This window comes from Boleophthalmus pectinirostris, unplaced genomic scaffold, assembly GCF_026225935.1.
Source record: "Boleophthalmus pectinirostris isolate CB_2022bp ecotype Guang Dong unplaced genomic scaffold, ASM2622593v1 HiC_scaffold_10, whole genome shotgun sequence".
Lineage (NCBI taxonomy): Eukaryota > Metazoa > Chordata > Actinopteri > Gobiiformes > Gobiidae > Boleophthalmus > Boleophthalmus pectinirostris.
The window spans coordinates 19,672,467-19,686,090 of record NW_026570971.1 but is presented as its reverse complement, the minus strand read 5'-3'; the positions used below and the strand labels follow the sequence as shown (position 1 = coordinate 19,686,090).

At 40.3% G+C, this 13,624-nt stretch overlaps 2 protein-coding genes across 2 annotated transcripts in view; one reads left to right on the top strand and one right to left on the bottom strand.

Annotated features, from left to right (window-relative positions):
- Positions 1 to 5,029, bottom strand: part of sobpa (sine oculis binding protein homolog (Drosophila) a) — a 31,037-nt gene extending 26,008 nt beyond the window's left edge. Inside the window, exon 1 of the mRNA XM_055158331.1 lies at positions 4,934 to 5,029. Within this exon, the coding sequence (XP_055014306.1) occupies positions 4,934 to 5,029 (96 nt within the window). The remainder of the gene's footprint in view (positions 1 to 4,933) is intronic.
- A 2,740-nt stretch (positions 5,030 to 7,769) lies between these two features.
- On the top strand, positions 7,770 to 11,972 carry pdss2 (prenyl (decaprenyl) diphosphate synthase, subunit 2). The gene is made up of 2 exons (XM_055158381.1): positions 7,770 to 8,207; positions 11,877 to 11,972. The coding sequence occupies exons 1-2, from the start codon at positions 7,966 to 7,968 to the stop codon at positions 11,959 to 11,961; spliced, it is 327 nt and encodes a 108-aa protein (XP_055014356.1). The 5' UTR covers positions 7,770 to 7,965; the 3' UTR covers positions 11,962 to 11,972.
- Positions 11,973 to 13,624: the final 1,652 nt, after the last annotated feature.

Here is a 13,624-nt window from a genome sequence, read left to right as displayed (position 1 = left end):
TTCACATTGCATTTGGTTATAGCTGCCAGTCTCTCAGAGCATTGCTGAGCCTTGCCCAGGCTGACCAATAATGTTTGTATTATAATAATAATAATAATAATTGTTTGAGCATAGAACTGCATTCAAGAGAAAACTAGTAACAATATGATATGAACAATGAACAATATGATATGATATGATATGATATGACTAAAAAAGCAAACTATCACAGGAATGAAATCAGATTTGTTTTTTATCACCATGGTCCAGCTCTAGTTTGAGCAAATATAAGGGGATCTTCAAATGAAATGTACTCATCTTGGATAAATGAAGAGTTGTGCGAGAAAGGGCATCTTTAACCCAAGTCAACACATAAATCAATGCACAGTAATCTGCCATGATGACCCCATAAGGTGAAGGTGAGAACATCAGAACATTCCTTTTGACTCTTTTATTGGTTGCGTTATATAAATAGTGAAATGCTAATGAGGCTGGCTTATGTTTGCAGTAGTAATAACTTGTGCTTAAACGCTGGTGAGTGACAGAAGAGCCCGGAGGTCCCTGGAAGTGAGATTTAGCAGCACTTCTCGAGCACAGCTAAAGTTAGTTTCACAGAAAGATGTTCAGAAACCACTCTGACATCCACAGAGACAAGCAATTATCACACCAACAGTGATCCACCGACATTTAAAGTTCAGCCTGCCATGCCCAAAAGTTTAGGTTTCTGTCAAATTTCTTCCACAGATAAAGTAAACTATGAGAAAAGGTATACAAAATTAAGAGGGATGAAATGCTGAAAATTCTGCAATATCTTATTTCAATAGATGAGCTCAACAAAAACATTATGCTAGAAAAATAACAAATTCTGAAATGTTTATCAGAAAGTTTACAACTAAACCCACTGAACACTGCTAAAATACAACCACATATGTCACTGCAGTTAGTATGACTACAACTGCTACTGCATCTGTTGTAACTGATAATCCTACAAAACATACAATGAAAACATATCACTCCTGTTATTTGTACCCACTGTCTCCCATTTCAAACACAAGCCAAGGTCTTGCTAAATGTTTTAGTAATCTGGACTTCATGAGCCAATCCTATCAGACCAAGCTGCTACAGCCCCACACTCTGCCTACAGTCCTGACATCAACTGAACAGCTCCTGTTGTCTGGGCCTAAAGCCAGGCTCGACCAGAGGTGACAGCCTTTTCTGTAGCAGCACAGGTCCTCCCAGTCAATACACCAGTTTAAAGTTCATATGGCACGTTAGAATATTATTTAAGTCTAACTCGAAATGTATCCAATGTATAAACACATTCAGGTCTTGGTTTGTTTTATCTCCTATTTTAGTTTCCTAAATGTCTTTTTTTTTTTAATGTTTGCTTGTAAATGATCATTTATTGCACTTTTATAAAGAACTTTAAATTTAAACTCTTCTACTGATGCTATTTCTACAATACGGTTACTATATATACAAATTTTCCACCAAAGGGTATTTTTTTTAATATATTTGTAACTATAAATTCAGACAAAGGTCCAAAGTAAGCCGCTATAAGTGAAATCTGCTTTCATCACGTTCAGCGCACGTGAAATGATCAGCCTCGTAGATGATAACAGGATACATTTACTTGCTAGGTGAAGCCTGTTTGAAGAGGTCCTTAAAAAGTCGGATGTAGCTGAAGCTGACACAAAAACACCGCTTGTCTCTGTGCCACTGTCCTCTGTGTCACCTATACGACTGGAGAAAGTGGGAGTATTATTAAGAGAGTAACCTAATCCTGCCTGGCCCTTCATCAAAGCGCCACTGCCAACTTTGGCTCTGCTTTAGTTACTGAGGAAGAGGTGTCGGAGGAGCAGTGGCAGCTACGAATGATAGAAAACACTGGCTGTAAAGGCTTTTTGTATAGCCATTCAGAGCAAAAGGTTAAATGAAGTCTGGATAAGAGCTAAACCATTCAGATAATAGACTTCTTAATGTTTTATCCAGTTTACTTATTATAACCTTGTTTTGCTAAGGGCTTACACCAATGGTCATGCACACAAATGGTTTTGTTTTTGTTTACCAGAAAAGCATTCAGAGGTTTGTAACTGAACAGGGGTCAAGTGAAGTGCACAAGAGTACATCTGCATTCAACAACAGCATAAACATCAGTGAGTGCTGAGATCTTTCTAAGCCAGATGCCCTACATTTCTGAAATACTGCTCCGCATACACTAAATCTAGACTTGGGATGACACAAGGACAGACTAACTAGTGAGCCCATAATGGAAATAACATTAATCTGTGGGTGCAGTAACTGAGATCAATCCAGTGACTTTGGTACAACATGGACAGTGTGACACACAAACAGCCATTCAGTTTAGCATGTATTTTCTATTAACTACTAAAAGTTACCAACTCTCCCATACATATCTGTAGATGCTTGAAGCTAGAGTACAGTGAGAGCTGACAGTGACACAGGGTCAGGTTTGGCTATGAAAATACAAAGTGTAGGATTGTTGCCAGAATATGAAAGTCTGTTGCTACTGTGATACCAAATCTAAAGTAGTAGTAGCAGCAGTAATAGGAGTAGTAGATGTGAGCCTGGCAGTAGTGCTCGTGTATTGTGCAAACCTTATAATAAGTTGCATGTACTTTTGTGTGACTCATAAACCCCAGCCGTATCATGTCCACAGTTATAGGAACTGTAGTAGCCCCCTCTCTAATTCTGAAGGGTAAACAAGCTTTAAGTGTAACTCCAGCTGGCTCTACAGCTGCTAATGATGAAAATACACGGACAGAGATGCCTGTTGTTCCCTGCAGTCAGAGCCCACACGCCGCCAGGGCTGTGGTAATGATGATGGTGGAAACTGGATCGCTTGTGGCCAGAAACCAGAGCAGGTCACTGTACACCGTGATAAAATTCCCCAATCTACACGCCAACTTTCCCTTCGCGTTCCCTCCATCCTCCTGCTCTCCTCCGCCTTTCCACTCGTCTCTCTATCCTCTGCTTTCATTCCCCTCCACTTTCCTTGATATTTGATCCAGCGCACACACTCGGGTTACAGTTTTTTACAGCTTAACCAGCCCGCTGCTGTATACATTCCTTTCTGCCTGTTTCTGAGCCCACTGTGCAGCCTCCTGTGTGCCCACTGCTCCAATCCCTGATTACTCACCGAGGCTTCTCTTACAGGGCTCACATTAGAAGGGTTGGTTCTATGACAGCTAACAAGGGCGCATTGTGTGTCAGTGAAACTTTTCTTTTTAGTTTGAAATATTGAAGATGTAATGTTGTATACAAAGTAAAGACTTGATACTGTGTCTACATTGTTGGTTTGGATTGAATTTCTGAAGGCTACTGCTTTTTAATATTGACTGTCTTCATGCACAAGTCATTGTGTTAAGGTAATCACCAGAATATACAAAAGCCCCCCTATTCAAAACAGTAACTCATTACTGTAAACAGTAATGAGCTTTGTCAATTAACCTTCAGTTTATCTTAAGTGTTCCCTCTATAAAATGGAAGAAAAAACTCCATAACAATTGAGGAAAACTGCTTCCTCACCCCACTCTGTTCTTTTAAACTAGTTTGCAGTAGCAGCAATCATTTCAGTGTAATTTACTTCACCACATACAATGAAAATCCCTCCACAATGTGTTTCCATGAAATAAAATATTAAAACATTAGAAACTGATTCTTGGTCTCAAATGCGAATCAGCTCAACCATCCTATTCAGACTGGTTGACTTCATGACTATTTGCCTATGGCACTTCCTCTGCACCCCACAAAAAGAGGGGAGCTTTGCCACCCCACCCTAGCTCCCTCAGGACCAGACACTGGGGGATGCCTTCACAACATATTGTTTAAATATAACTCCACTTTGCATTGCCAGCCAATGTCCAGTGAATTCAAATATTACTGAGAAAAGAGATGATATAGCTATAACACAATCAGCAAGTTTTTCATTTACGCATGTTTTGAGTCTACAGTAGGATAGGCTGTGGTGACACATGAACGCGGTTGCTATTTTGGATGTGTGAGTACAAAAAGCCCTTATATCAACCCGGGTTGCTTCAGGACTCGCAAGATGCATGCACATTTGCTTTCCCGTTAAAGGCGTTAAAACATAATGTTGATTACGACTTATCCATATAACTACAGCTATAAATCTATCCAGAGTAGTAGGATTCCCTGAAAATGTGTACAAACAATGAGGGTACAGAGACAAAGCGCTCAGTACAGCAGCAGCCTCGCGCACAAATAGCACTTTCTTAAATCAACCACAACAAACCCCATTTACACTCCCAAAGAGGGTAAAATAAAAGCATAAATAAAAATAAAACCGCGTGTCGTGGGAACAACGGCAGACAATGTGCTCGTGTCGTGTGCGTAAAGCTGACAGACGCACATCTGGATCGGAAGCCTTTGGGCAGCTGCGAGCACACACAAACACATGCACGCATTTCCACAAAGCATCACGCGCCGACGAGTGTTCCCCCATTGATTTAGACTAATTATGCATTAGCTGCTTGTCATGTGCAGCCGCAATTGTATTAGTATTACTGTAGTACGAGCGATGTTGACGCCTTCACTGACGCACAGGATTTTCCATTACCTCTGGGCAAGCCGTGAAGCTAAAAAGCGCTTAAACGGGGGGAACAGAGACGCGGCGCACTAGAAAGGCACAGTGGCATCTCCATTGATTCAAAACTTACTACAGGAGCAGTGAATGGGTGCCGCATCCATTGTGCAAGGTGGCGCTGGCACTGGCACAGACGGAGCGCGCTGCTGGCCATGGCACGGCACTTAACTTATATAGGAATCATGGGATCTAAGTTGGACCATCACCCAGCCAATTACACTAGAGTGTATCATAAATTTCCATGGAGGTTTCAACACGCGAGTTCTGTAAGCACTGCCTCTGCGCGCCCCCGTGCACATGCAGCTGGACAAACCCCTCTGGTGTTACCTTCATCTCCTCGTTTATTTCCCTCTTCACCGGGTGAGCTGGTTTTCTGCTGCGCTTATTTTCCGGAGGTCTGCCCTCTTTTTCCATCTCTGCCATGTTTTCTCTCTGATACTTCTTCTGTCAATATTTGCGGTGAGGAGGGACAGGAGGAGGAGGGTTACAGAGGCAGCAGCTGTTTACAGTCGCCAGACGGCGGGGGTCTCGCAGCGTTTTAGCGGCCCATGTGACGCTGGTGATGCCGCCGAGGGCTCTCGGTGCCCGGCTAAGTCAGCCATCTTCTGCCCGTCTCCTCCTCCACGGTCCGTGCGCCAGTGGTGAGCCGCCGCTGTGAGTCAAAGGAGAGAGGTTGAGTGAGGGGAGAAAACGAGACAGGGGGAGGGGCGTCCGCTGAAACATTATATGACGCGTTGATGTTCAGAGGTAGGCGATTTCTTCTCGCTTTCCCATCGAGTGCAATCAGTGCAGTCACTTCCACTTAGCAGCTCCCCCGACTCTCACTGCTGGAGCAGCAAACAGGTGCCCCCACCATTAGACGGACCTATAGAGTGTAGCTTTACGCACAAGTTCATTTCCAACTCAAGAGTGGCCTGAAGTGGTGTCCCGGGAATGCCTGAAAGATTGATAGGCGCGCAAAGGAGAAATACATTTCACCTAACACCACTTTAAACAACATGTGGTCATCACCCAGGCGTCAGTTCTGGCTATAAATGGGTTGGCAGTGGTTGAGAGCCAAACCAAAGTTTAGCGGTTTAATTAGTCTATCAATACTGCCGCAGTGTCTTTGAGCAAGACACCTCATCCGTATCTATATATATGATTGGCAGCCTTGTCTACCACAGCGATGACTACAGAAGTAGCTTTCTACCAACAGGTGGGTGATGAATGAACAGGCTAATGATATTGTGTCTGAAATAGTGCCAGCTTCTATCAAAATGCATCATCATCAAACTACAGACTTCTCATGCTGTACCGACGCCTACATTAAAACAATAATGATAACTCAAAAAATATTAATGTGGCCTATTGAAGCAATCAAGTCTCTGCCATCACACTACTGAAAATGTTACTGAATGACTCAGTAAAGATTACTGCTTGTATTTGCAAGAATAACTCAGGGTCAGCCACAAGCGAAATGAGTGACATTTTAATGTTTATCACATATACCCCTTGGATTAAACAGTGTTTTAGTAAAAGGTCAATTGTCAACTTTATTGTCCTGGAAACTCTTCATACAGTTAACTCCAGCATCACAGATCTCTGCCTCAATAACAGGCTGTCAGATGCTCAACTATGTGTTTGTCCTATTCTGTGTAGCTGGCACTTCAATTTTATGTTGAAGAAAGGAGCATAGAAAAAACAAAGCTGCAGACACATGCAAGCTCAATGGTGCTAATAATGCAGCATCATTAAAATGTTATATTGTTCTCTCAAATCATAAAATCTGAAAGGGGTTAATTGGCTTTGTTCATCAATGCACATGTCAGTCCAACATTGAATTAAAGCAAATAGCAGGTGGAGGGTCACTCACACCAGTGCCCACTGAGACAAGAATCAGGAGACATGAGTCAGGGCACTCCAAGCAGACTCTACAAACCGATCCAATTTTCTTCAAATCATGTTTACGAGAAAGTAGACACAGCCTAATTAATAACAAAAATATAAAACACCACTTCATCAGCAGGTCACATTTTTGAAGATTGCAATCAAAATGATAAAAAAAAATGTCTCATCATGTTTTTTTAATGTTCTTCTTACATAAGCCGTCCTTGACTCAAAAACATTCAAAAACAAGTCAATTCAATGAGAGCATTGTTAAACTCAACACACTCAGGGCATTTCCCATCACTCTGTTATTTTGTCTCAGATATTGTATTACACTATTTGCAACAAAGCGGTCTATATTTATTTGAGCTGAGCTTTTCAAGGTTTTTTTTTTCAAGTAATCAAATGAAATATTTAACTGAGGACAATTTTAGGTCGAAACTAAACACTAAGCACAATTTGCTTAAATTTGCCAGCAGATTCAAATAAAATGGATGACTGAAGATGGACCTTCAGCTAGACCATAATGCCTGGAGTCAGACAACCAGTGCACCAAAACAGCCACAGTGATGTAAAGGGGACCTCATCTGAGAAACCACCATGTGGAGCACAGAAAGAAAAAAAAAAGAGAGAGAGAGAAAAGATAAAGACATTTTCCTCTTGGTCCATACTTTTCCGGAAATCACCCAAATATATATATGACAATGCAAAGTAAAACATGATCTGATCCATCGCAGAAAAATGTTCTTAATTACCTCTTAAAGTAAATATAGTGTATAGAATCATGATCACAATAGAATAAAAATTATGATATTACATTTTTGGCATGTAGCCTATGATTCACTTGTGATGATAATTTTGCAAGGGTATCCAGTTTGGAAATCTATAGTTTTATAAAATGATAGTTTTTCCCCAGAGCTATACTTTTACACAATGTTTTTAGAATATCTTTATTATATTGTCATTTTATTATACTATTTTGGTACAATACGACATTTTTAATTAGTATGCATGTATTTATTTATTTGTTTAGGCTATTTATGTTATGATGTAGGCCTAATTATTTTTTCTAGACCCATACCCCCTGATCCTGTGAAACAAGGAGATAGAGGAAAATAATACTTGCTGTAAGTTTAATGAAAAATAATGAATTTGACGGAAGTATAAAGAAATTGTGTATTTGCCCCCCATGTATTTGTAAAAGAGCAGTGCTTGAGAAGTGTGGGCGTGTCCGCTCGTGACGGCCGTACTTACGTTCAGGGACGTAACTTGTGACGTAATTAAAGATGGCGGCTCGCATTCACAGGTCGTGTGTTGGAAAACACAGCTAGTACAATGTCATTTTGTGTAAAATGAATTAAAGTAACTACATTTTTTGAAGTATGTCGCAAAGTTAGAGCGGGACAGGCTGGTTTTGTAATACTAAAATGTTACCGAGGTTTACGTAACGCTGCGTTTAAAGGTAGAGAGACTTTTTGCCCGGAGAGATCATGTTTACTGCTGGTTTGAGGCGCCTGCCCTGTCTGGCGCGGGTAGGACACCGGAGTCTGAACCTCTTCTCAGGTTCAGGACCCTCTACTTGGAACAAAGTAGTGTCCGATGCGGAGAAGATCGTCGGTTATCCCACATCTTTCATGAGCCTGCGGTGCCTGCTCAGTGATGAACTCAGTAATGTAGCGATGCACGTGAGGAAACTGGTGGGCACCCAGCATCCCCTGCTCCACACGGCCAGGTAAGAGCATGGACCCAGAGTAAGAGGCAACTCCACACTAATCAACTGTGTGCTCTTTTAAATGCTCCGTGTGCAAACTGTTACTGTTCTCTCAATGCATCCATGACTGTCACCCCAAAATATACATTAGCATAGTCACTAAAATTCCTTTTCACTTGTACGCGAAATGAGGTCAGATGAGTACACTAATAACTTATGTAATAATGCAATACAATTTTACCTCCCGCTGGCTATTTGAGGGAAAAGTTAAAGGGAGCTTGACCCCTCCACAGCAGGACAAACCTGAAACCTTCCATTATCTAGACTTTACTGACTTACACTTAGACTTAAATAAACTTTGTTGATCCACAAGGGAAATTATTTGGACACAGTATCTCACTCATCACAATAATATAATAATAATAATATAATATAATAACAATGAGTAAAAAATATAAATGGTAATATAAAATCTCAGCTGTATACAAGAGGCCACAGGAAGACAGTGTGACAATGATATCATGATTGACAGGACATAGGGTTATCTATTACATAAAGGTAAGTTGTTGTACAGTTGTAGGGAGTATTATCTATTACATAAAGGTGAGTTGTTGTACAGTTGTAGGGAGTATTATCTGTTACATAACGGTGAATTGTTGTACAGTCGTAGGGAGTATTATCTGTTACATTATGGTGAGTTGTTCTACAGTTGTATGCAGTATGGTATGTAGTCCTGTATCTCTCACTGTTTGAGTAGAGTTTGAGCATAATAATAATAATACAGCTACTACTACTACTACTACTACTACTACTACTACTACTACTACTACTACTACTACTACTAATAATAATAATAATAATAATAATAATAATAATAATAATAACAATAATAATAATAATAATAATAATAATAATTAAAGGTTAGTAAGCAATATGAAGGCTATTGATGTTAAATATGCATCTGAGTGTCAGAGGATTTTCAGTGCTAATTTGTTATTATCACGCTATTATCGTTTGTTGTCTGTGTGGTTTAATATTACAAATTCAAACTGTATCAGTTGAATATTCTTAATAATAATGCTACAATCTATATGTCCCCTCACTCCACTGCAAGTCTCTTCCTTTCTTAGTATCCTCTTTCAGACCTCTATAGCTTTGTGGGTAAACAACAATTGTTTGCGATCAATAGAAATTCTTCAGTTAAGTGACAGCAGAGCTCAGAAGTGATGAGGGCATAACAAATGACAGAAAATCCATAGACAGACTGGAAGCCATAAATTTTATTTGTGCCTTAACCTTACTGTACACATAGTTCAGATTCAATTGAGCAGACTTCTTGAGTTGGAGTCTGTTTCATTCACACATGTTTTCCTGATCCCATATATCTGAAATTCCAAATGTCCCACAATATGCAGCTAACTGGTTTCAAAGATAGCAGAGCCTCACTGCTGTATCCTTTAGTGCGCAAGAAGATTTTCAGTATTATGTTTTAGTTTGTTCTCATGGTGTGCCAGTCTCTCTGTCAAAAATAAAAATCTGCTTTCCCAGATATTTGGTCCAATAAAGTAACTGTAAATGCCCAGCCCAATTTGTCCCACCCTTTGCACAATGGCCTGGTCCCTAGATGTAAAACTAAATCTGTTTGCTAAATTGTACCTGTTTATGTATGTTATTATTTTTATGGACATCTGTAATGTTTTAGTCTTGGGCACCTTAATGTGTCTTATGAACAATTTTTATGTCTGTGTTTGTGTGAATTATGTCTAGAAGCCAATTCCAACTTCTAGGGAATTTTACCTGGTTATAAAGCTGTATTCGCGTTGGTCATAATGTTATGCTTGATTATCTGCATTGTCATAAACATATCCTTTCTGTTGTCCCCATACATTATATTCTATAGTTTATGTACATGTCAGGAATAATTGGTTTTAAATTCCCCCCTCTCAGCGCACATGACTGAAGCCTTTCTTGTTCTGTGCTTGGCTTTGCTAAAATGTCACTATTGATAGATGGACTTCTACGTACAGGGATGGGATGAGATATGCTTCCTCATCAACGGTAAACAGTAGAGTCAATTGTATTATTTCTGCTGATTCTGATCTTAAAACAGGTTAGAAAACAAACTGAACTGCAAATCAAGAATAATGATCTTCCAGGGTCTTGAATCGGCAGAGGCTCTGGGCTCTATTCAGAGTTTTGACTAGATTCACACAATTGCTGCTAGGCTGTTACAATTTACAACACTTACAGCTTACAATATTGGGGTCTCAATTCAGATAATAAGACAGTTCTCTCCTCACTGTGACTTATTGTGTAAACAGTTGAAGTTCATTGAGAAGTAAACCGCAAATGTCCAGTGCCCAAGTTCTTCTCTCTAAATCATAGCCCAGATCTTAGATTTTGTTTTACTTGGTTAATTTTTATGATAGCAGTCCTAATTTTATTTCTAAAACCCATGGATCCTTGTGGTTGCTGGAGCAAGTGAAGACCCAAATGAAAGACTGGAACTTTATTTATCTTAAAATTACGATAGTTGTAGCAGACCGAATCAACAGGCCAGACTTGCATTACATCACACTTATAGGAATTGACTTGTCTTTTATCTGTTGTGATCCAAAGAATTTAGTAAGTTGCAGAGATTGGGAACAAGAAGAGAGAGTCCTCAAACTCAATCCTGCCCTGCAGACAAGTGTGTTGGAAACAGGAGCCCAAGGGTGTAATAACCTATACACCTAAATCTGATATGACAATCCATTTGGGTGTTGTAGCGGGGGGCATGAATGTGCGGAGGGGGGCAGACCTCTTGACAGTCTGACTCTTCACTGTCAGCTTGGGTTGGCTGGTTCGTATTTCCCTCTGTGTCTCTGCCATAGACGCACAGCAGATATAAATATCCACAATAGCAGACAGGCAGACCCTCGTGGAGTTGGGTTTCGGTTTATCCTTTCCTTTCATTCTCAAAAACTGCAGCTCAGCTAACTTAGGGCTCAAAGTGTGGAGTTACACAGCGGGGACTGCAGACCGGAGAAGTTTACTTGCTCTGAGGACAGTCCTTGGAAGTTCAACTTAAAGTATCTTGTTTTTTTAAATTATCTTGACTTACCCTGATGCCATCTTTCTTTCATTCAATAGAACTGATATTTTTAAGCACCCACTCATTAAATTCCACTGACAAAGCTGAAATTATGCATTATAAAGACATTCCTTTTGTGAGTACAGTACACAGGTATTGCAACATTCAATAAAGTCTCACCTTGACATGACTAAGAAAAATCTAAAAATTTTTCCCTATATAATTACATGTTCACAAAAAATGTCTTTTTAGATGCCAAGATTCCCTACATAATGTGTCTCTGTAGAAAAACACGTCAACAATTAGACAACAAGACACCCATTAACTTGTACTACACATTTTACATGCCGTAGTATATTTTCACCTTACTGCTGTTCTTTTTTTAAAATTTCTTCATTTTGGGCAAATAATATCAATATCTAATGCAAAGGTTACATTTATTGACAGACTACAGAATGTTGGAGGTGGCAGCCCTTCACCAGAAAAGTTACAATGTGCACTATTAAATAATTAGAAAACTGTTAAACTTAAGCTATAACATGGAGTCAGTTCCTATTTTCTGCTGCTTTGTAAAATATTGAGACATGTAAAATAAGTCTCTGCTTTTGTGTTCCCAGCGCCTCCTCTTCCCACATCCTTAAATTGCATAAACACACTGCTTTGAGGGAAATTCATCCTGGCTACATTCATTCATTACTCTGAACAGTACCCAGACAGCAGATCAATACGACGCCGCACATATGAGCTCATACATTTTCTTGCATTCATCCACACTGAGGCTGGAGTTTCCTGATTTGCTCGGCTGTGGTTGCCGTGCAGAAGGTGTGGTGAACTGTGCACAACCCTTTCCCAATGACAGCGGGCCATTCCTCTACGCCCCGCTATCTCTCTCCCCCCGCGTCGCCCCTGCCCCACCCCTTCGCAGGAGGGCGTTTGTGATTGATTGATGTATACCGGTGTGGATAGTGACATAAATATTAATCAAGTTCCACAGGCAGACCACAAGCTTTGCCCCAACTCCCAAAGAGAAGAGAGGAGAGGGAGGATAGGAGGGTTCATAATTCTGCACTGTGGTCGTTTTCTGTTCAACGGGCCATACGATTGCGGGCCTATTCACTGCGCTCCAACTCAGTAAAAATCCAGGAATGACCATAAATAAAAGTCATATTCAGGGATGAAAGATGGCCACGTCTAACGTCAGATGTAATCGTAAATTTTGGGGCAAAGATGTTTTATGTGATGGGTTTGGGTTTTCGGAAGGGAACATAGCTACGGGGGAAGATTTTCTTTCACTCCTCTGACTTGTGCTTAAAGAAAGAAGAAAAAAAAACTGTATTGTTACACTGGACAATGTGAAATGCAAACAAAACTGCACTTACTCTTACTGTTAAACCATCTGTATTTACTGTATACAAATCAAATAAAATACTGATCACAAAAAAGAATATAGCATTGTTGTAGTTTAAGTATCTTAATTAAAATGCTTAGCTTCTGGAGATGGTGGATGCTGAAAAAAAATAGGAAATGATTCTATTGTAATTAGAACAATGTAACTTTCTTTTGTAGAAGATGATGCTTGTTGGATTTAATGCTTTGGCAAAAGAGGTCAAACTTCTCTAGAACTGTATTTTCAGTACATGGAGTCCACTGAGGGACCTGACCCTCAGTTAATGATTCAGTGTATGGACACTAAATTAGTCTATTCATTCTGAAATTAATCCAGTTTTAGGCACATTGTTGTAAAAAGCTCATGTAAAAAGAGCATTGTCTGGCCCGTTCCTGCTATCTCCTCCACCAGAGCCGGTTCCTCCCCTTCTGTGCCGATGCAGGGGTGGGTCAGTGATGCTGCTGCCGGAGGGTGATGCTGGTGTCTGGGCATCGAGCGGAGGGGGCGTGGCTGCCTGTCTGCCTGGAGCCCCTAACGAGAGTGTGATTCATAGCACAAGGGGCTCCCATAGGGACAGGATTAGAGGTGCTCTGTCTAACTGCTCCCCAGAGAGACTAAAAAGACATTTAATCTGCCCACCATGCAGCCGTAACCACCACAGTCCGCGTGTGTCTGCTGCTTATGTGTGTGTGAATGTGTCAAAAGGGGCGGGAGCACCCATCCTCACTAAGAGACAAAATACTGTTCAGCTGCAAAAATGGATCAATTATGTCCATGTTATTTTTGGTGTTTCGTGGCAATGTGCCCTCATTTAAAATGTATTTTGTGGTTTTGCTTTCCTTATTCAATCATAATTAGTCGCATCACCAAACTAAATTGTGTTTACAAAATGCAAAATGGTGCAGACTGCCCTGAATAAGGTCAATTAAAATTTTGACTTGTTGATCGAATCCTCTTTTGTAAACTAGCCCTCACACT